At 34.5% G+C, this 23,619-nt stretch overlaps 1 protein-coding gene across 3 annotated transcripts in view; it reads left to right on the top strand.

Moving 5' to 3' along the window:
* LOC118196796 (putative inorganic phosphate cotransporter) overlaps positions 1–23,619 on the top strand; it is a 133,972-nt gene that overhangs the window by 50,031 nt on the left and 60,322 nt on the right. Inside the window, exon 1 of one of the 3 annotated variants that reach the window (XM_085820503.1) lies at positions 11,840–12,002. The exons of the other annotated variants lie outside the window; for them this stretch is intronic. Coding sequence (XP_085676629.1) covers positions 11,951–12,002 — 52 coding nt within the window. The 5' untranslated portion in view covers positions 11,840–11,950. Of the gene's footprint in view, positions 1–11,839; positions 12,003–23,619 lie in introns of those variants that run through there. 3 annotated transcript variants of the gene reach the window in all.

Genomic DNA, 23,619 nt, shown 5'->3' with positions numbered 1-23,619 from the left:
TATTAAAGTTTAATTTATCTCTTTACATTCAATTTTAATTATTTAATTACTTTAATCTTTAATTATTTCAATAAATTAATTGTGAATTAATTAAATAATAATTAATAAATATTAATTAATAAATATTAATTATTAATATCAGTTAAATAATTGTTGAATAATTTGATATTAATGAACTATTTAATTTTAAAATTATTAATGATTTTAATAGTCATTTTGTTTATTTATTTACTCTTGTTCCTCATTCGTGATGGTCTTTCATAGGGCTCCGGCACTTCTACTTTTAGAAATTAAGCCCTGTATACAATGATGTAGATGATTTTAATGAATCCAGTTAGCGTAATTTCAAGGGACCAGCTAGTAATTTATAATGAATGAAATGAATCTGCATTTATTGCTTTTACATCGCTTAATTTGTTAGTTAATAACATAATAAATTTAAAAGAAAAATGAAATATCTTATGCTCTGCTGAAGACAACGTATTGCCAAGTGGAAGATAAAAATATTTTAATTCGGTCAGTGGGAAAACATTTCTTTATAATCGCTGGGTTTGTTTATCAAATTCAAAAGACAAATGTGTTGCGAAATGTGCAGTTTAATAATAGTTAGAAAGGGTGTAAACTGTTATTGTACTATTTTCAATTTATTTCTTATTTCGTTGTGTAGTTTTAGAATTTACTCCTTAAATGTGGCTATCTTTTTCCGATACAGTAAACACACTGCTTCCCTGTATTATCAAAGAAATATTCGTTTGTACATTCTTTATTAAACAAACGACATTCATCGCCGATTTTACGTATTTTCAGATAGTTCACTAATGTTGGGAATTTATATATTTACTTTTGCAAAAATAAAATTGAAATTAGCCAGATGAACTGGAAGAGCATAGCACATCGTGTCTACACTGCGCATGCATATTGACGTGGTCGTCTGCATATAAGCATTCCGTACCGCGCCACGCGCATTGGGAAAATCCGTCCTAGTTGTCCGATGGCATTTTCTCCAAGCACACCATTTCTTGAGAGCGGCTTGGTGTTATGACGTTTAAGCGAGATTCTTACAGCTTTGTTTTCCTTGAATGACGTGAATGCGTGACACGGAAGCGTGAAATCTATCGCTTGTTTGAGTATTATTCCATACGAAAAAATTTACATACAGCGTTTTGCAGATGGCGTTCTGTTTAATGGAATAATAAAATTATAAAATCCATCAAAGATGCCGTTCATATCAGAAGCAATCTTAAGCTCTTAGATCACATAAATAGCTGAGCTCATGAATTTAGAGCAAAAAATCTAAACACACTGGATTAAACGACGATCTCGATCCAATTGTAAAGGCATTGTCCGCTCGTAAGAATATTATTATTGCATTTTGTTGCATTCTGTTCCTTTCACATTGCAGAAAATATTTCCTTTGCAGCTGTACATGTTATTTGCAAATTAATGTGTGTACGTCTTTGTCATTTTTAAAATTTGCCTTAAGGGAAAGAGAAAGAGGCGTTCAGTATCATCGCTGAATTTAATAAACGTGTATAAGAAAAGAATACTTATCTAATAACACGATTTTTATACAAAGGTACAAAAGATGTTACACATTAAAAAATGGGCAATATTCATAAAGTAATATTATTCAATTTAAACATACGCATCTCTGTTTCTCTGCTCCAAATCTACATATGTCTAACTTTAAAAATAAATTCGCTCTTTCAGACTAACTATAAACATCGTGATGCTATTTTCGAAAAGTAACTTATCTCATGCTTTAAGAGACTGCATCTGCAGAGAATGGATATATAATGAACATAAAGTAATAAGTTAATAATCACAACACCTTTACTATGAACGGTTTATAATACATTTATTAGAAACCTCTGCATCTAGTATTAATATACATTTACGGAGCTAGCACACTAGAAGAAATACACTAGAATACTTCCTTTACTTGATGAAAGCGAGTAAAAAATATATTTGAAAACTCGAATTATGCTGCAAATCAAATAGTTTCGGAAGATTGCTACTCAGTGGAAGTAGAACCATACTAAACGAAAGTGAACATTTGTGGCTATTGCCAATATGGAAGTTCTAAAACGCATTGATGTATGCAAGAAATGTGCTGGAACAAAATTTATCTCTATATCGAACATTTAAAAGAAATCATTTTCTAAAACCTGGATTCCGAATTCATAGCAGCAATGCTAGAATGCGGATCTTTGAAGCCATCTCTCTACAGAGAAAGACACGAGTTTTAGGATTTCTGGTACGGCACCAATTAGAAAAAATATAGTAATACTGAACAGCTATACGGGATATTTTCTTTTCGATAACAAGGAAGAGACGGAAGTCCAGAATAACGGAATAGTCCAGAATAACGGATCACAATTTCTAAGAAAACGCAAATATTGCTTTAGTGATGGAATTTTTAAGTTTTGATATTCTCATTTTAAACAAGTGTAGATTATTCATACTGATTGCAGAAAAATTATTGATGAAAAAGCATTGTATCTTTCGACATATGTTCTTCTGCCTGATAAATTAATTCAAGAAATTCTTTTTCCTGTTTTTTAAAGTGGGAAACGCCTTTGTGGAAATCAGAAACTTAGAAAATTAATTTCGAATATATTGTAATAAATGCCTCAAGAAATGGGTTTCTAAACAATCTAATTAAATATTAGAATTTCCATTCTAATAATTGCATGTGGGAGAAAGCACTGCACCTAGATCTGATAACGTCTGTATAAAGGAAGGGGAAGTATAAAAAAGGTATATTCTTTTAATGAACACTTCCTTGGATCACTTACCTCCATAAAACACTGATAAGAAGTGACTGAAAAAATTGGAACTTATTTCTAGATCCAGCCAAGCTGAGATATTACATGGAGTAGCAGTGGTTAGACAATGCATTTATGTAAAATATTTGGAGTTGTTACAATAAAAGACATTGAATGACAAATGCGTTCGAAGGTTGGCTTCATCCTTGAATAATGACGTGAGAAAATCTCATCCATATACCTTTATCTTAGAACTCATGCTGAAATTAAGAGAAGACATCCATTATTATGATACTCTGAGATATACAAAAGAGATGAAATTTTCAGGACGGTTACAGCCGAAAACATCGCGGCAACATTGTAGACGAAAACGTTGCGGAGAATACAATGCAAGGTGGAAACGTGCATCATGGGAAAGAGGAAAGCAAAGAGCCTGATAAATTAATTCAAAAATTTTTGAATTAATTTATCAGGAAATATAGAGGTAACCTCTTTATCTCCCTTTTCCTAAAGATTTTTAGGCTGTATTTTTCATTAAAAATTAAGAGTAAAACTTTATAAAAAAGATTAATTTATTAATGACCTTTGTAAATTAACTGTTTGTATTTAAAATTCTATTACATGCTGTAAGTTGCATTAATTTTCTCTCATTTTAAATGCTTAAGATTCTTCTTACTTTTTCAGTAAAAATTTATAAGTTCATTCAAAAATATGAAATATAAAAGTAAAAATAACCCTCTCTCCTTCTTATGCTCCCAAATCATTATGCGAAAATACATTTACAGCTTTTAAAACCTGAAAAATGTATGTGTGCGATGTTATCGTCATGCGATGATTTTTAGGTACTTTATTTTTTATCACAATATTTTTTATATGTTGAAATAATCTTATACAGAGTGGTCATTAATAACTTCCTGATATATGAACTCCTAACGGCCTATCCTCTTATTGAAATGAAATTTCAGATATTGTTATTTGAAGGTATGCGCTCGAGATTGCCATGATTTAAAACTCACTGTTACGATCAGAGTGAAACAATTTCGAAATTTTCGAACGGCAACTCACTAAAGTAACATCGCAGAAGGAATCTGTATAACTTCACGTTTTGTGGCATCTTTCAATTCTGACAAATCTCGCGAATTTGATGTGTACACCTTAGCTTTCAGATAACTGTAGAACCAGAAATTTACTGGAGTAAAGTTGGGGGATCAAAGTGGCTACCAATCTGCAAAGTTACAAGAAATGACTCTCTTGAAACCTTGTACACATTGAAAACTTATAATTCCAACAAAAGTTTTCTCCTCCACTACGCTCTTATCTTATCATTGCTTCTTTGCAATGCTCTACTTAATGTAAAATGTATTAAGCCGGCAATTTTCGTCATATGTGTATCTTTCCAACGCCATTTATAATTCTTCAATCGGTGATAAATTTGCATAGGAAAAAATTGAGCGTTGCTTTCCAAAAAATTCGAAATGTTTTCAATGCGCTGATCAATTTGATAGACTAGTGAGATATTTTCAATGTGCTGATCATTTTGCGCAGGAGAAAAGTGGAAATAGCCTTTCGAAAATTTCTCAAATAAGAAAAGCTGAATATTAATGTAATTTTTTATTACTTTAAATAAACTGTATATTAAATATACAATCCATATCGTTGATTTTAAACCTTTAAGAAGCCCTTGTTATATCCATCAATTATTAACAGTCTTATAAAGTCAATATTGCATTACTCGAGTTTTCCGTTTATCTGTGCTTACCCGTGAAGAAGCAAATATAAATAAAAGAACTTTAAATAAGAATAGCACAGTTATTTTTTAAATTGACCCGCCGTGCTTCGCATGAATAAAACAATGTACTTTTATGACATTTAATACAAATAAAGAGCTTTGTGCTGCAGACAATAGAAACAGTTTCATTTTGGTTCATTTTATTGCGACAACAAAGGTCAAAAACTGACTAAATCTCTAGGCCGCTGTCTCAGATTAGAATGCAACCTTCAATTTAGTGCCTCATTGCTTCCAAGGAAGTTAAACATAGTTGCCGCTGCATATTAATCTAATTTGTTTTTGGCACAGCTTGACGCCAGTTCTCAGAGGAGCAAAGCTTTGTTTATTTAAATAGTATAGATTAATGATTAATTCACAAGTAGAATGATAAACATCATTATATCCTCTGAATCTGCATAATATCCTGTTTTTATGCTTGAAAGCGGATAGAAGGCAGCGATTACTAGTTCTCCTGGGACAGTATCCCCAGGCCTCGAAGCCTGAATCATCAAAGCCTGAATTTGGAACAATGAGTGTTAGATGGTACTTCAGCGCTGGATTTTATTTTCGAATACTAACATATTATTGCTTGAAGGAAGGAATGTTATTTACGCTTTGAGAAAAAAGTCACATCTGGAACAAGATAGGAAAAAGTTCTAGTTTAAGCAAAAAAAAAAAATACATTTGTTTTAACTTTTAACTTTTAGATTATGACAGTCTCATCAGTACAAAAATAATAGGAATTTAAAAGCAAAATATACTACTAAATAGTATTTGAATGCGTTTCCATAGCAATAAGATTATCAGGAGGACATCTACTGTCCATATTCATATATTATTTCTAAGCAATGATTTCAGTGTTATTTTCAAATAGAATGCTGATTTATTGTGATAATTAGCTACTTTATTGATACTTAAAAGACATGTCTAGTATTATATATTATGTTCCCGGTTAAAGAATTTCTCTCTATCTTTCGTACTTCATCAATTGCATCTAAAATTTTAAACTGATGATGATATTATAATACGGATTATTAGTATGTGTAAGTGATATCTATGACAAGGGCTTCAACACTTATACGGCCTACAAAAGCTTTGTAGAATAGCCTATGATTTTTCTTTCTCTGTTTTTATGCTAAGGCATTTCAGAAATATGAATCTATATAAGCGTTATATTTTCACCTTACTTTACTGTATCGATTGTTTGAACAAGACTGTTGTTCAAATAGCAGATAAAGTGAAAAACGTCTGCCGGTGACAATCTTGAAAAATAATTAGAATTTCTAAAAACTTTATTAGCAGTAAATATCACCAAAACTCATACTCTATAAAATGACTATACCCACATGAAAATCATCTGAAATCTATTGTTACAGATTTGGAAGGTTTTACGGTATTTTGTTTACAATCTGGATGTCTGAAAATACTTACGTTGCACCCATAAGAAATGAATATTATTACAATTTGAATAATATAATATTAACGATGTCATATTATTAGTGATAATTTAAATAATTTATTCGCGGTGCGAATTTTGAAGAATTTTCTAAGATACCTCCATCTCATGTTTTGATTCCTGCGTAAACGAAATAAATTCGTGATTTTTTCCCTTTATTATTTTTTTTATTTCCATTATAACTGTTGAAGCAATATTCATAGCTAAGCAGTTTTAGTATTTATACTAACTAAACTGATTATTAATATCACAATTATCATCAAAATTTGCGTGAAAATGTATTGTACTCTTAACAGAAATTTGAACCCTTGAACTGAAGAACTTTAATTTAATTTCCTAAACGAATTCTGTTTGCAGTTTCAAAGCATGCAGTATATTTAATATTCATTAGTTAAGAACCTACGCGCTTTTGACGGTAATGAAGATTTATTTTAGATAGGAATTTTTTGTTCGAAGATAAGGACAAACCAATATGTGACTATTGTCCATTATGAGGGTAATTCAAAAGAATTTCGTATTAAGAAAAAATTATTAGAATTCTGCAATATGAATATGGTAACTTTCCTATTCAATAAAATCTCTCATTCTCGGAACTCACAAATAGTATCGATGACAAATAATAATCCTTTTCTAACTTACAACTATGTTACACAGCAACAAACACTGCATTAAAATCGAAAATCTGTATCCCGGTAAAAATTACTTATTTTATCAAAACGCGTTCCTTTTAAATTGAAATCTTGATCTCATATAACTGTTTTTAAAAAACATGTCTGGTTTTATCGCGAAAGCATTAATTTAAGAAATGTAAAATAAGGCACATTAATTAATTGTTTGTTAACTGTTACTTCTTTGTACAGGATAGACTTTTAAAAACAATAGAATAATTCTTTGGCTGGTAAGCTTACGAATTTTCACTATGTATTCTACAGTCGCCTCGCGAATTTCGCTCTTTCCTCTTTAAGATACGTTAATTCTTCATCTTTCGGTGCTATTGTTTCATCCCTTCCTTTCACTGCAGAAAAGTCGATGGCGACTCGACAGAGCTAAGCAGTGATGCGAATGCTTGAGTGATGCGAATATTGTTTCAAATGTCACAAGAGCAGACGACGCAGAGAGCGATACTGAATATACAAACGAAGAAGATACTGGCGGTTGCATTAGTCTCGAGACAGTGAATGACTTCTGTTGAAACTCTATTGGACTTAGGGTTCGCCAAAGACGATTCAAATACGGTGATAAAATAGTAGTAATTCCACAAATATGCGGTGAAATATGACAAATATTTAACGTTCTCAAAAACGAAGTAAAATTACTGATTTTTTAAAAATAAAACACATACAATGTGCATAAAAATTGATAGTTTGGATTATCCGTTGTAAGGTACCTTATGTTAATTAACCAGAAGTTATGATTTAAACCTTTAATATCTACTGCTTTCCGTACATTCTCATTAGAATGCAAATTAACTGTATGTGTATATTTAAGCTGATGGTTTTGAATCTTTAGATGAAAGCTTTTGGCAACCACGTCTTGCTAATATTTTCGCCATCTTTCCTTAAAAGTTATATATCGGCTTTAACATCTCACTGGACGATATTTTATACTATTACGGGCAGGTAAAATATGCTGAGCTAGCTTGTTTTAGTCTATTTAATGTGTAGTTTTAGCTTTCAACGTTATCGACGTTTGAAATTAATTGTCTGCTAATTTAAATATTCACAAATAGTGGAAGTTTTGTCTGTAGTTGTGCCTTTATGTTTCGTTTAAGACGTGGCAATAACCTATTGTTCTTCTGATAAGATCTACAGGACATAAGTTTCCAGTTGAACAGAAACCTACACGGCGTTTTTTATTTATCCTTGACCTACTACCCCAGCTTTAGCCCGAAAAATAGAGGCTACACTGTATTTTATTTTCTGCCTTTTGGTCTCAATTATTCGTTATCAATAAAAACTGAATTAAAAGCTAATCAATCCTCAATTTTGTGCTGTTTTTGAGAGAACAAAATGAAAGATATCTTTACAGAAGAGATAAGAAACATCTGAAGTAATGACATCATAACCTTGAAAGTAATAATATCTGTAAGTGATGGAAAGTGTTTCTCTTATAATCTGTGAAAATTTCAAAGCTTCACATCCGTTACTATTATCCATGGTGCAAACAGTAAAATTCTGTTGAATTTTAGTTTTTTCGTTAAATGAAAAAAATTGCTTAAGCATTAAATTTAAAATTAAAAAAAATCTGAATCTAACTTTGAAAAACATCGTTTTACCACATTGCACTGTCATCTACAAATAGTACGTGTACAAAATTTAAACTCAGCAGCTTATCAAGAAGTAGGTTAAAATCGGTGATAAAATTCCGACTATAGTGAAACACCATGATTGAGCTAAAAACTTATAAAAATGGAAACTAAATCTGAGGAGTATACAGGCCAGTTCATCTATCGGTATAGTGATTTGAATGGCTTAAGACTATTACTTTTGGCCTAAAAATCGAGATTTAAACCTTTGAAAAATAACCAAGTCATTAATGCAGACATCTTCTGTTATCAATTAAACAAAACCTTCAAGCAACTTGCATTTAAGAACAGAACTCGTTGCATTTAAGAATAGAACTCGTGTTATTATTTATTAAGATTATGCTAATTCACATATTGAAAGACTGACCTACAAAAGTTTGATAATGTATAATACCTCTTCCGGATTTAACCGTTTAGATATGTTCAGGTTGCTGCAGTATTTTCTTATTGGCAAATACTTTCACAATAAACACAAAAACTAAAAGAAACTTTTGAAAAAAGAGTAAAAGATGCCTGAAGGAGGAGCAGAACTTGTAGAAAACGATTGATACTATATTAATAATTAAATTAATACAGCAATATTTTTTCTTTTAAACATTGTAACTTTATCTTGAATTATTTTTTAATCAATTTAGTATGCTTCCCATTTCATAACACTACTTCAATTTCTTTTTAAACTTATTAAGTTATATGGAGTTCATATTTCTCGAACAAAACTTTCGATTTCTTTTGTCGGATTACGTATGGTCATCGCATAGATATTATTATTATTATTTACGTGTTCCGCCCTAAGGAACTACCTGGAAGGGAGAGATGCCTTTGTGGAGGACTCTCTAAGGGAAACTGACTCGCATTAACACGTTGCACATGGTGGAAACCACGAAAATACCCGTGCAGCCAGCCCGTTCGCGGGATTCGCACCTCTGACCGAACTACCAGTGTTCTTCGGTCGCTGATGAGCTATTTCATAGATATCAACTCAAAATTTTCAAACATTTACTGGACTGTGAAGGATTATTTTGAGAGCTTTTAACAAATGAAGCGATAACCGCCTTTGATTTTGATACTTCAGTAGAAGCTTTCTTATCTGGTCAAATCAACTATACGCAATAGTTTCTACATTACACGTCCTGATATGCATGGACAGAAAGTGTCTGCTGGCGCTAGCACAAGCGACATAATCTTCGAGTTCATATATATATGCATGTGTGTGTGTGTGTGTAATATTTTAGGAATACGGGAGAGAAGCATAAATAATTTTAATCATAGTTAATAGTTGTAAATGGTGGTGTCTGCTGGCATACAGAATGGTTATTGAGTAGCAGAAGGATGAAACTTACAGACAAACGTAGCTGTAGATTCAACACATTTTATTATAAGATAAAAGAATTCTTGAGACTCATATTCTGATCCCCACATCATTATGGGCGAAATATGCACTTACACATTGTTGGAAGCTTAGCAGATCTTAAGGCGATGGCAAAGAAGTCAACCGCTACGTGTTAGTCGGAAGTAAGCAATCTAGAAAGAGCGACATAATCATCATTATGTAAAGGATGGGAAAGGAAAATATTCGAATTAAATTAGAGAATTTAAGGAGCTACTGGTCACTGCTTGAGTTGGCCTACGACCGGTTTGTTACCCATATGAAGTTTAGATGCCAGCCCTCTGGAAGATATAGTTCTACCTAAAGAATATGAAAGGGTTGGCATAGGCAATTCCCTTTGCATGCTCCGATTCGTCGTAGAGTTGCAGAGCTGTATTAGCAACTAGATTCCACAAGGTCGGACCTAAGCATTAACCCTATGGGCATCATCGGGAGATGTCCTTCGTCATTGCGGTGCCATCTAATGCTACTTACACTTTGTGTGCCTCTAAATAGCTACGAATGAGGGCAACGAGTGTGCCTTAGTGTTCTACTAAGACTAAGCTATAAATGACAACTGGCCACCCCAATGAATCGAAGGCCTCCTGGATCTCGATTGCTATAATAAATGAGTGATTATCAGCTCTTTTGTTATCTTCCAGTTAGTGCAAGAGTTCAGTCGGTGCACATTCGGTTATGCGACCCATCGGAAACCATACTGCTTTGGATACAATACGTCGTGTCTTTCGAGATAATAATTTAGATGTGACACGATGTTTCGCTCTAAACATTTTCGAACAGGCATACTAGCCACTGCTGAGAGCATAGTTAAATTCTTATCACTCTTTAGAAAAGGGGTCCTTTCGCTGGTGTCGATGGAGAAGTGACCTAGTCTCCAGCAAGTAAAAATAAATACATTGTAGCCGTTTCTCAGTAAATACAAACGCAGGCTAGCTCTAAAAGTATTTATTAACAGAGCACACAGGAACGGGTACAAAGAAAATTTACATAAAAGTAAAACATGTACCAAATGGCACATTAAACATTCGAATTACAGAGACATCTAATGCAGGGTAATCTAACGTCATTGTGACTGGAGATCGACTGCTGGAGGCTAGGGTTCGATTGTTCCACTTCGCTACTAGATAACATTCAATATAATAGTTCGTTTACCGCTAAATAGTTCTGTACAACATATAAAATTTTGAGAAATACATGATGCATTATTATAAGAATAGAATTATCTACTCCATATGGGCCTGGTGCCTTTTTTGCTGCTGATGAATGGGTAAAAGGGCTACTGAAAATTTAAGTTAGAATTTTGATTTACATACTGCTGTCTTACACATATATAGGTACGTTTGTGTGTTAACATTTGTAGAAGTAAATATTTCTTATAAAATTTATTTTTTATTTTTTTGTTGGAATGTTTTATACCATAAAATTATGAGCTTTCATCAGCTTGGAATTATTAAAACTGGTGTCTGAATATTCTGATTCAACTTTTCTGTCTGTTCTCTTCTTAAAAACATTTTTAACTCATAAACTTAACATATTGATTTTCGTTTGCTGCTGTTACTTATAACAGTATATTTATGATTTCTGTTTTTCTTTAATCAGAGCCAAAAATAACATTCTAAAATTCTAACAGCGTTTTATCTCCAACCACTTTACGTAACACTTCGATTTTCTCTTGATAAATTTTCAATGACCTTTTATAATCTATCCATATTTCATTTATTCGTATTTCACACTATTAGTTCTTATTATATAAAAGACATAATAACTTTCGACGTTTGGTCATGGCAATGATAGTTCTCACAAATATATATATATATATATATATATATCATTGCCATGTCATTATAATATCTGATATATATATATATATATTTACTTTTCAAGATTCTTCGAAAATGATCTTTTCAATCTTGATACGATATCCTGACTGTATAATGATGAGTCATTATTTGCTATTTAACAGCCACTGCACATTCAGCAAGAAAGCATCGCAAATTTTGGAACGAGGTTTCCGCCCATGCAAAGTATGTCAAAGATATTATTACCGTAGCGTAAAAGATTAGCTGTTTTTAATCCCGTTGATAAGTTGGTCCGTTTGTCTGCTAAATATTTTGTTGACCTTTACTATCAGCTTTCTTTCAACAAGCAGAGAGGAGTTCGGACGCGTTGCTGCTTTATAATCAACATAAAATGTGGGCCGAGGTTTGAAAAATTATCTTAAAAATTTTAGTCTCAGTTACGCTTAGCGTGAAGTTCTGTGAACAAGATGAAACTTACTCGCAGCTGTCACTCTTTATATGGCATTACTAGGAGACGAGGTAAGAAAGTAAGTCTATTAAAGTGCTTTTTGATTAAAGCACAAAAATGGTTTAATTGAGGTAATTGCAAGTTTCTATTCATATCACTGATCTTCCGAAAGTTTTAGTTACGTTCTTCTCAGTTCCGGTAATTCTATTTATGTAAAAAGTTCGAATTAAGCTCATGCAATCGTTAAATGATTTATTTGTTGATACTGCTTAATATCTGGTTATTAACAATGTTAGAATTCCATTAATGTTTTGTGTTATAGAGACCTAGAAAATTGATCACTAAAAGTAATTTAACTGCATGCTTTTTTATTAAAATGAAAGCCTAACTGCATTACCGTTTTCTGTTCTATTGAATGCACGCTAAATGCTCCTTTATTATATAGTTCTTAGTATGTGAAATAATGATGTCACCGAAAATTGACTAGTCATTTAATGTGCCATAAACTTCGTATAGCAGAACTCCGTATGCCTGAAATTTCAGTTATCCAAAATAACGTATGAAAATAACATTGAATTAATGATTCCAAAAGCAGTCATCTGCAATTTTTTTACCAAAAGAATTTTTTTCTTTAAAGTCCGCATTCCTAAACGTATAAATTCGGTATTGCCGGCCTTCCTAACTGTTAAGCTAATTTAGCCTTAATTTTGATCGATTACTCCCCGGGGGGGGTCGGAGGCCCTCCCACTCTTCTTTCTCTACCAAACAGTAAAGAAGACTTTTGAATCACCATGCATTTTAAGTACCGTTTTGCCGATCAGACATTCTACACTTAAAACATCGACCTGAAATCGAACCCGTGCCAATCGTTACAACAGCCAGCATAACTAACTACTGTATCATCTAGGCGGCAAGAATGGTCTACAAAATTTATACTCAGTAGATTATTTTCATGCAGTCTCTTGAAGAAACGGTGGTATGATTAAGCAATGTATCTGTATGTTTTTGTGAGAAAAGCGTTTATTTTTTGTTATCGGAACCGGGTTTAGAAATGTATATACTATGTTTTGTGAATGTTTTTATTTCTCACGCACATTAAACTGTCTTATATGGATATGTATATACATTATTAAATTATCATTTCCCATGAATGGTTTTAGGTATATTACATATATTAGCTTTTGCGCTGTGCTGGTTTACATAGGCCTCATTAAGTCTCGCTTTTGATTAAGTAACTGGATATATAAATGACATTCCTTTGAAAGCAGGATTGAGTAAATTATTTAGTGAAGATTTTGTTATATTAATTTTTCAAATATTCTAAAATCTGCAGCTGATAAATGTTTGTTTTATCAAAAAAAGAATCCATTTAGTAAACATACTTGGCAACGATTTCTTATTTTATTCTTATTTGCTGGCCAATGTGCGTGATAGATACAATACGATTTCAGCAATGTTATAAAGAAACATTTGTTTTCGTGTAGCATTTTTTCATTTTAATTTTTTCCAAAAATGCCTTGCACTTTAGAATCTTTTTTTTTTTCAGTGCATCTGCAGTGGTAAATAGTTGTTATCGTTCATCAATCTCTTTATACCTATTTACACTCATGTCCATAAATTAAGGATAATATTTCAGGAAGTAACCAGATGACACCGATGGTACGTCACAATGACGAGTGTGTAAGAGAGTAATGTATAAGGAATACAGGCAAAGAAGTAAAATTGTTCGCAGGCGCTTTATAAGCATTTCAGTGCAATAACCGAATAGTTATGACACAAAGGACGCATTTGGATGATTTTTTACGTGGTAGAATTATCGGCCGTCTGGAATGCGGGCGTCCCCAATTGGAAGTATCAGACAAACTTGGAATTGCCCAGAGTGTCATCTCCAGGCGTTGGCAATGATTCCAAGATGATGGTAATGTGAGTAGACGTTACAGCACAGGTCGCCCCAGAGTTATAACGCCGAATGAAGACCGGTATTTGGCAGTTACTTCCAAAAGAAACAGGCGGAGCACAGCCTCAGACCTGTCTCGTCAGCTCTCTTCAGCCACTGGTACGACAATTTCAAGGCAGGCCGTGTACAGACGCTTAGGGCAGATTGGCTTATATGCTCGTAGACCTGTCAGATGCGTTCCACTTATTGCAACTCACTGTCGCCTGCGGTTAGCCTGGAGTAAAGAGCATGCATTGTGGACACCGCAACAGTGGGCTTGTGTGATGTTTTCCGACGAGTCCAGGTCTAGCTTGCAGTCTGATTCTCGCCGGACTTTCATATGGAGAGCTCCAGGTACCCGTTACCACCAAGAAAACATAATTGAATGACACCGTTACGGTGGTGCAGGAGTGCTCGTTTAGGGTGGAAATATTCTGCGTTCCAGAACTGAAGTGCATGTTCAAATTGAAACCATGACAAGCCAAATCTATCGGGACGTCATTCTGGAACAACAGGTACGTTTGTTTCGTGGCGCCATGGGCGCACAATTTGTGTTTATGGATGACAACGCCCGTCCTCACCGTGCAATCATCGTAAGCGTATGCCTTCAATCGGAGGATATCACCCGTATGAACTGGCCAGCACCGGGATTCCGGGACTGGCCAGCACCAGTCCGGGATTCTCACCGGACTTGAATCCGGTACAGCACGTATGGGACATGCTTGGCCGACGAGGTGCAGCCCATCAACATCCTCCTACATGTCTACCGGAACTTCGGAGAGCACTGCCTTTTGAGTGGCGAGATCAGATCGATAATTTGATACTCAGCATGCCTAGGCGTTGTACGGACTGTATTGCATCGTCTGGGAGACATACAATGTATTAACAATCATACCAACCATGTAATATTGGTTTTCTTTAAAAAGGTTTTTTTTTTTTTTTTTTGTGATTTGCTCCAGGGAGAAAAAATCGCTAATTTTTTTTTATAATATCAAACATATAGCATCTTTTTTTGCTCTTTACCTTTTGTTTAATAAATAAGCTTTACAAATAAGTCAAATTTATTTTGCTTCTAACTCTTCCTTTGCCTGATTTTGCATTATCCTTAATTTATGGACATGGGTGTACTTTCAAGAACATTCGGAAAATTTTACGCAGATAGCATTATATTGCTAAGACAGTCCGATTTGTGCTTTTCAGGACTTACGTTGCTAGACCTTTTAAAATCCACCATTAAACTTATGTTAGATTTACGTCGCCAAGTCTTTAATGGCTAAATAGAAGAGACACATGAGCACTGGTAGTTCGACCTGAATTGAAATCGTAGCAAATGGACTACCTGTGGGGCCGTTTTCATTGTTTTCCCTGTAACATTTACAAGTAGGTATTGGTGGTAATCGTAAGAATTCTAAAGAAAGAGCAATGATTAGCGCGATTTGAAAGGTTATTTCTTTTATTAGAATTATATAATTATTTTTTTACATGATTCCTAAATACTGCTAATAGTTACTTCAGAGCTGCACCTGTTTGAAATTCTGGTATACACCATATGCGAGATGTACACAGTGTCACGAAAGCCAGTATAATTTTAGTATTAGAATTCGTTGTCTATCTTCTATCTGACTAATGACACCGCCGTTATGAGCATAAATTCGCATGGTCTTTTCGAATTGATTTATTTGCGGATTAAGGTTGAAAACTGTGATCAGTAGAGTAAGAATATTCTACGTTTTAATTATTATTTTTTTTTTCAAATGCTTTCATTAAATTGAACACAAAACAATTTCCTGCTTTTAAGCATAACTTAATGTGAAAAATTCGTCCTAATAGTCTAAAATGACTCCTCTAATAAACGTATCTTGGAGATGGTTAAATTGTTTAGCGGATTGTCAATTAGCATTAATATAAATTGTGAGAAATAATTAAAGAAATAGGCAATAAAGTTTTATACATCAACTGCTCGAAAAAGCTAATTGCTAGCTTTATTCCCTTAAATATTTTTCCTAAATATGTCTAACTACAATTACTTTTTCAAAACAAAGTTGTACAGTTGCGCGCCTCCAACCTGCACGCAACAAAGTGGTGACTGCTGAAACTAGGAATTAGACAGAGTCTTGAGAAGGGTTTAAGTCCCTTTTTATTCAACTTTAGAAATTACAAATGCGTGCTCTTGACGCTCACAAACCACGCCGACCCGGCGGTAAAATAAAAATAAGAAACTAAAAGAGATACTAACAAGTCACTAACTACGAGGCTCTCTAAACGTAACTAACCTCACCGCGTTTTACAATACCGCTGATACTTCAGCAAACTCTGAATATTACGTTGAAAGATTAACAATTTGCCGAGGCAAGCACACAGGCCGAAACGCGTGGTTCTTCAATTTCTAACTAGCCACCTCCACACTCGTGAAGCAAGAAAGCACACTTCGAACTCGTTTCCTTTCTATTTAACTCAGAACACTTCCGCTGATAATTTGAATCCTTACGCGTTCTACTAAAATTTACATACTCTGGCATTGGCAGTTCCAGGGGAAAGTAAGGCTTGACAGGAAAGATAGTTTAAACTTAAAATAAATGTTAACTAAAATAAATATAAACCCTACATTTGCCGCTGCCAGAATTTGGAAAACTTGGAAGCAGGTCCTACAAACGACCTGTTGTAAAGTTTCTACAATTCTGAACTAACTTTTAAGAGCCTCGTTTACACAAAAAAATCTTATGTCACAAAAGGTATACTAAATTTCTGTAATTACTTATTTAAATCTCTCTTCTTACAGCAACTTTTCCTGGACTTCAGGAATCAATCTTGTTCTTTTCCTTCCAGCATCTGGAAGGAATAAGTATCAGTGTCTTTCTAAATACATTATAATTTACACTTTCTTGACACTGAATAATTTTTTAAACGATTTATTTTCCTTAGTTACTGCTTACTTCACATTCATTCAAGTATTCAAACATTAATTTAACTTTACCCTGGCTCTCCACCATGTGTGGTGTCAAACGGGAATATTCGTGTTTTAGTATTACAACACTTCCCCTAACCACCATGATTTGTTAGAATTCAACGACCAAATAGACAGACCTTACTCGACATTCTACAACTCGATGAGCTGCTTTAACATTCTTAAAATTCAAGTGTAGGTGGAGAACCCTACAAAACACATTCATTCTAACTTCCCCCTCATTCATCTTTAGACATGCAGGCTTTCGCTCTAAAGCATGATTTTATCTACAGTTTAATACTTAAATTTGAATTCATTGCTTTTGAGCATTTACTTTTAGCATTTAAAATTTTATGCTTCTAGACTAAATTCTACTTTTACATAACTTTCAAGTATTTACGTATATTTACAAAATTCTAATACATATAATTTTTACAATTTACCATAAAATGAATAAGAGAAAAATAAATTTTTACTTTACTCATTCTTCGCCAAGCTGGCGGCACTGAAACTAAAATTCTTATTAATACAAGAATACGAAGTTATTTTTATCTTCGGCCAAATTTTGGCTTTAACATAACAGAATTAGTCTTTCGACCAACAGAAACTGCTTATTCTTAGATTTTATACTGAAAGAAAATAATACTTTTGCCTTAGCTAAATAAGTGAAACAAAACTAAGTCTCAACCGAGACACATTGACTTTCGTCAAAACATAGAACTTCGTATTTACGATAACATTTTGGAACAAAAGAAAAATTTTATAGAAGATTTTAACTTATCTGAGTTTTCGATGATTTGAACTCCGTCATTCTTTTCTGGCAGAACTGTTCCCACGTTATAGGTTTCATTGACGTCAATCTTCTCTTTAATGACCTCCGAGTGTCGTCCACATTAATTTTTCTTTTTCGCCCTCTGCATGCTGGCCTCTTGGCGTAGTAGTCGTCGGGTTGCTGTCTTTTTCGTTTTTCCCCTGGACGGCTATTCTTGGCGTCCTCCGGTCTGGTGTCATTCTTGAATTTCTTCTGTTGTTGCTGGCCATTTCGTTCCTCCTGCTGTCTTTTTATTTTCCGGAACGGCGACTTTGTTTGCACCTGACTCTCTGGCCCTGGGAGCGTTTTCCTTTATGTATAATTTCTACTGCGATACGTTGTAGGTGGTGTTCTCCTCTTTACCAAGGTTTCTTTACGCGGCGGCTTTGCGTTCTTGTTTTTCTTAAATGCTGGAGTCTGAAAGTTTTCATTTTTTTTCTTTTCGGTACCGTCGTTGTAGAAGGGCTAGGTCTCTCTTCACTTCTCTGCTTCTTGGGTGGTGGAACGAGTGACGTAATTTCTGGACCTTCTACTTCTTTTACGCTTGAGTCCTGCAAGAAACTTTTAAGGATTTCAAAATCATTTTGATTATAGTATTTTTTCACTTGGTCGGGACTTGCTTTACAGATTTCCCCTCTCTCGTTCTTAAGGTACAATACGACTCCTTTGATTTCCTGAATTACATAGGGGCCTTCAAATTTTGGAGCTAACTTTGCAGTAAAATTGTCTGGGGCACTTCATAAAGAAAATTTCCGCTTCAATACTTTATCCCCAACTTTAAAATCTGCTTCACGGCGTTTTCTATCGTAATATATTTTTTGCCTATTTCTTGCAGTATCCGAGCTTTTAATCGCCCGGTCAACAAGTTTTTGCACATCTTTCTGTTTAAATTCTTGCTCTCTTTGTTGCACAAAGAATAATTTATCTAAAGGCGTAATTAACTTTCGGCCTAAAAATAATTCTGCCGGGGTTTTTCCCATAGTATCGTGAATTGCCGTTCTTAAAGCATAAGCTAACTCATTTATGTAGCCATCCCAGCGCTTGTGATGTGTGCTAACGTACTGCGAATTATTTTTACAATGTTTTTATTAACTCTTTCTGCTATGTTTGCCTGTGGTCTATACGGAACCATTTTGATATGGCGTATGCCAAGTCCAGTGCATATGTTTTCAAATATTTGACTAATGAATTATTTACCGTTATCGCTAATGACTTTTATCGGTGCACCGTATTTTAAAATGTATCTGTGTAAGAATGCATCGGCGATTGTTTTGGAAGACGCGCCTTTAAGTGGAACAATTTCTGTCCATTTTGGAAAATGATCTACAATTACTAAAAGAAAACGATTTTTATTTAACTCGCTCTGGGGGAAAGGACCAAGAAGATCTATGCCTAAAATTTCATTCGGAAATGTAGCGCGAATGCTATTTAAGTACCCAGCCGGGCTGTAATTAATATCATTTATTAACTGACATTGATTGCAGGACCTGACATACGCAGTTACTATTTTGTATAATTGCGGGAAATATACCGACTCGCGTACCCTTTTTAAAGTCTTTCTGACCCCTAAATGACCCGCTGTTTTCGCGTCGTGTAATTCCTTCAAAATGCTTAATCGAAGCGAGGCTGCGATGACTGGTTTGTATTCGAGATTTTCGTTTGTTGTTTTCGTATAAAATAATAAATTATCTATTATTTCATAGTTTTCTGCTCTATTTCTTATCGCATCGATATCTGTGTGCTCAAAGCTTTCGGGGTCTTTCAAATATGCATAGATACTTCCAAATTCAGGATCAGCTTTCAGTTCAGCGATAATTGTATCTCTAGAATCTAAAATTTTTGAAGTTAACACAGCGCATTTAAGTTCATTACCTTCATCGTCCAGTTTTATACGAGAAAGTGCGTCAGCTACATTTTTTCCTTACCCGGTTTATATTTTATTATTAGATTATATTCTTGGAGTTTTAAAGCCCATCTTATTAATCTGGGCGTTAGGTTTTTCCCCGAGTAAAGTCTACCAACAGCCGCATGATCCGAAAAGACTGTTACTGGCGCTTTGCCGAAATAAACTCGAAATTTGTGTACAGCCATTAATACGGCTAATGTTTCTCTCTCTGTAGCTGTATAATTCCTTTGTGTGTGATTCAACGTTTTACTAAAAAATGCCAAAGGATGGCTATTTTGCATAAAAACCGCACCCACCGCATAGTCCGATGCATCTACTGCAATTTCCAGGTTTTCGTCCCCGTCCGGGAATTTCAAAACAGGTGCATTGATGAGCGCTTCTTTTAAAATTTCAAATGTGGTATTTACTTCCGCTGTCCACGTAAATTTACTTTTCTTTCTTATAATTACTAACAGTTGTTCAACAATATTAGCGAAATCTTTTATGAATGACCGATAGTAAGAACATAACCCAAGGAAAGAAGAAAGTTTCTTGGCGGTGTTGGGAGGTGGGAAATTATTGATTGCTTTTATTTTTGAATCTTGAGTTTCTATACCCTTTTTCGAAATTTTATAACCCAGATATTTAAGTTCTTTAGTTGCGAACTCGCATTTTGAGGCGTTAATTGTAAGACCGACCTCTTTTAATTATTTAAACACTACTTCTAGATATTTAATATGTTGTTCCAACGTATTACTCGTTATAATTATATCATCTAGATAGATTAAAGTCGATTTTCCTAGGACAGGCTTTAGAACAATGTCCATAGCTCTCTGGAATGTTGATGGGGCCCCACACAACCCAAAGGGCATGCGTAAAAATGCATAAGTGCCCGATTTTGTTATAAACGCGGTCTTATGTATGTCTTCGAGTCTCATAGGTATTTGATAGTAGCCAGACGTTAAGTCCAAGGTAGTCATGTATCTAGTAGATTTAATATTTCTAATAATTTCCTCTATAACCGGCAAAGGGTAAACTGGGAATTTAGTAATACTATTCAGTTTTCTGTAATCGATAGCAAACCTCCAAGCCCTTTTATCCGAAGGAGGAAACTCGTTCTTTTTCCTACATAGTACGACTGGACTCGCGTACTCACTATTTATGGGCGTTATTATTTTGTTCTTTAACATTTCCTGAATATGTTCTTCGATGATTAGGTCTTTTTGTTTATCATAACGATACGGTTTAGTCCTACAATGTTTTTCGGCAGTTAACTGTATCTCATGCGTAACTATTTGACAGCTACCAGGCCTTTCTGAAAACAAGTTTAAAAAATTACTCACCAGCTGGATGGCTTGACTTTCATGGTCATTCAAATGGCTAAGGTCAACTTGCAGTTGTTCCACAGGTTCCACCATCCTCTGGTCCACCTCCAGCACAATAGAACTGTCCTGAAAATTCAATTTGGCCCTCGCGGCCCTTAAAAACTCTATACCTAAAACAAGAAGATTTTGCAAATGTTTTACTACAAAAATTAATACTTTGAGGCTTTCCTCTTTTACCTGTATGTTTAATGATAATTTCCCGATGCAGTGACAGGTTTTTCCTTGCGCCGCTATAATTTCTGTGTTTTTGTTTTTAAATAATTGTAACCTATAAAAATTCTTTTTGAAGAATGTTTCGCTCATAAAATTACCTTCTGCCCTTGTACCGATGAGGACTTCTACTGGTACATCGCCAACCAGGACTTGTATAATTGGTAGATGTGAGTTCTTTACGATGACCGTATTTAAGTGTCTTTTTGAGGGTTTTTTTAAAACTTCCGGGGTCTGGACCCTCGCTTTCACAGGCCCCTCTACTCGTTTAAAGCTTTCCTTTCAACTTCTGCCTTCTGGGTACGCGGACGTTTGTTTTCGAATTTCCTTTTTGGGCCTTGACCTTCGAGGTTCGATGAGTTAGCTTGATAGCTCTTTCCCCCATAAGAGCGATTTGCATTTCTGGTCTGCTCGTTTGAAGATTGGGGTACTTTGAGAATACGATGCCCCTCTAGCTTTTTCCGCTATTCTGCGATTTTGAAACTTCACCGCCAATTCGAAGAGCTCCTGCAATGTGCTTGGGTTTCTAATTTCGAAGTAGTCTTGAACAGCAGGTAACAATCTTGGTAAGATTATTTCAATAATCTCCGCGTCGGGTTTCTTCCCATACAGCATATCCATCAGCTTAATTTTTCGCAGAATAAAGTCCGTCAACTCTTCTATATCCCGTTGATAGAAACTATATAGTTCGGCTTCTAGCCTTGCTCGATCTTTCACTATGGGGAAGGCCTTTAATAACGATTTTTTGAAATTTTCAAATGTATATGTCTGGCCTCCAAATTCCCCTAATAAAAATTTGCCTATATTCTTCCACCATAGCGCGGCCTGTCCTCTTAGTGCAGATGTGGTGATGGCAACTTTTTGTCTTTCAGGCACAGGGTAGAGCTGAAAGTGATTGTCTAGGCTTTCTAGAAACATTGGCACCGAATTTTTTCCGTCGAAATTGACGTTTGGCTTGATTGACGCTCTCAACGTCTGGACCAGGTATCCAAATCCTTCCAATTGGCTTGCCATTTCTTGTTGTTGTCCCGCGGCTTCCATCCGATTTTCGGCCATTTCAGTTCGACAAGTGTTCGGGCGCCAATGTATAGTTGCGCGCCTCCAACCTGCACGCAACAAAGTGGTGACTGCTGAAACTGGGAATTAGACAGAGTCTTGAGAAGGGTTTAAGTCCCTTTTTATTCAACTTTAGAAATTACAAATGCGTGCTCTTGACGCTCACAAACTACGCCGACCCGGCGGTAAAATAAAAATAAGAAACTAAAAAAAAAGAATAGTAACAAGTGACTAACTACGAGGCTCTTTAAACGTAACTAACCTCACCGCGTTCTAAGATACCGCTGATACTTCAGCAAACTCTGAATATTACGTTGAAAGATTAACAATTTGCCGAGGCAAGCACACAGGCCGAAACGCGTGGTTCTTCAATTTCTAACTAGCCACCTCCACACTCGTGAAGCAAGAAAGCACACTTCGAACTCGTTTCCTTTCTATTTAACTCAGAATACTTCCGCTGATAATTTGAATCCTTGCGCGCTCTACTAAAATTTACACACTCTGGCATTGGCAGTTCCAGGGGAAAGTAAGGCTTGACAGGAAAGATAGTTTAAACTTAAAATAAATGTTAGTTAAAATAAATATAAACCCTACAAAGTAAAGAAATTCTAAGCTGTGGTTGTCAGGTTTCTTTTAATACAAAGATAAATTTTTATTGCCTTTATAAATCAAACAATGTAATGTTCTTTAAAGTTTAATAAATTAAACACAGAATGTTCGGTACCTTTATGTAAAATTTTTGTGAAGATATTCGTAATTAATACTTTCATAGCGCAAACTACAGAGTTGTCGAATGCAGTTTTACGCATGATGAAACCATCAAGCAACACACCCACCCCAAAAACAAAATGCGAAAAAAATAAAGGGAAGAATAAAAAGGAAAAAGAAGAGAAAAAATAGAAAGAAAGAAAGAAAAAATTCGTCATTGCTTTCTAAACTTAATTGAATGATGTCGAATTACAAACAGTAATAGGCGCTGAAAAATTATCCAAGTCAGTAAATGAATTCTAGTATGCGTCTGAGAATTCTGAATTTTAAGATATGGAAGGTTCTTTTTTTATTTAATTTTTTGAAACACACTGAAATTTTTACATAATTTTTTACATAAATTTATATTGAACGGGGGACCATGTAAAGATGTTTACAGTAACCTTATGCTTATAAGTACCCTCTTAACCGCAATGCTGATAATGTTTTCCTACTGTTTTACTTTGAAAACTTTATTCAAATTCTAGTTTTGAAGATTGTATGAGTAGTTCGATAACGTTTTCTGTTATGATATCATTGAGAAGGTGTGGAAAATGGTCTGTAACGACGTAAATATAACCCAAAACACATCAAAGTATCCGGAAGTGATTTAAATTTATTGGTGATGCATGCTGACAACCAGGCCAAGGTCGAACACGTGCCACAACTGATTCTCAGACTGTTATTAGGCAACGATTGGTAAAAAAAAATACA

This window comes from Stegodyphus dumicola, chromosome 7 (assembly GCF_044657685.1).
Source record: "Stegodyphus dumicola isolate Sdum_Otavi_A_Nest chromosome 7, ASM4465768v1".
NCBI lineage: Eukaryota > Metazoa > Arthropoda > Arachnida > Araneae > Eresidae > Stegodyphus > Stegodyphus dumicola.
Note: the sequence above shows the minus strand (reverse complement) of the source record. Positions and strands in the feature narration are given on the sequence as shown.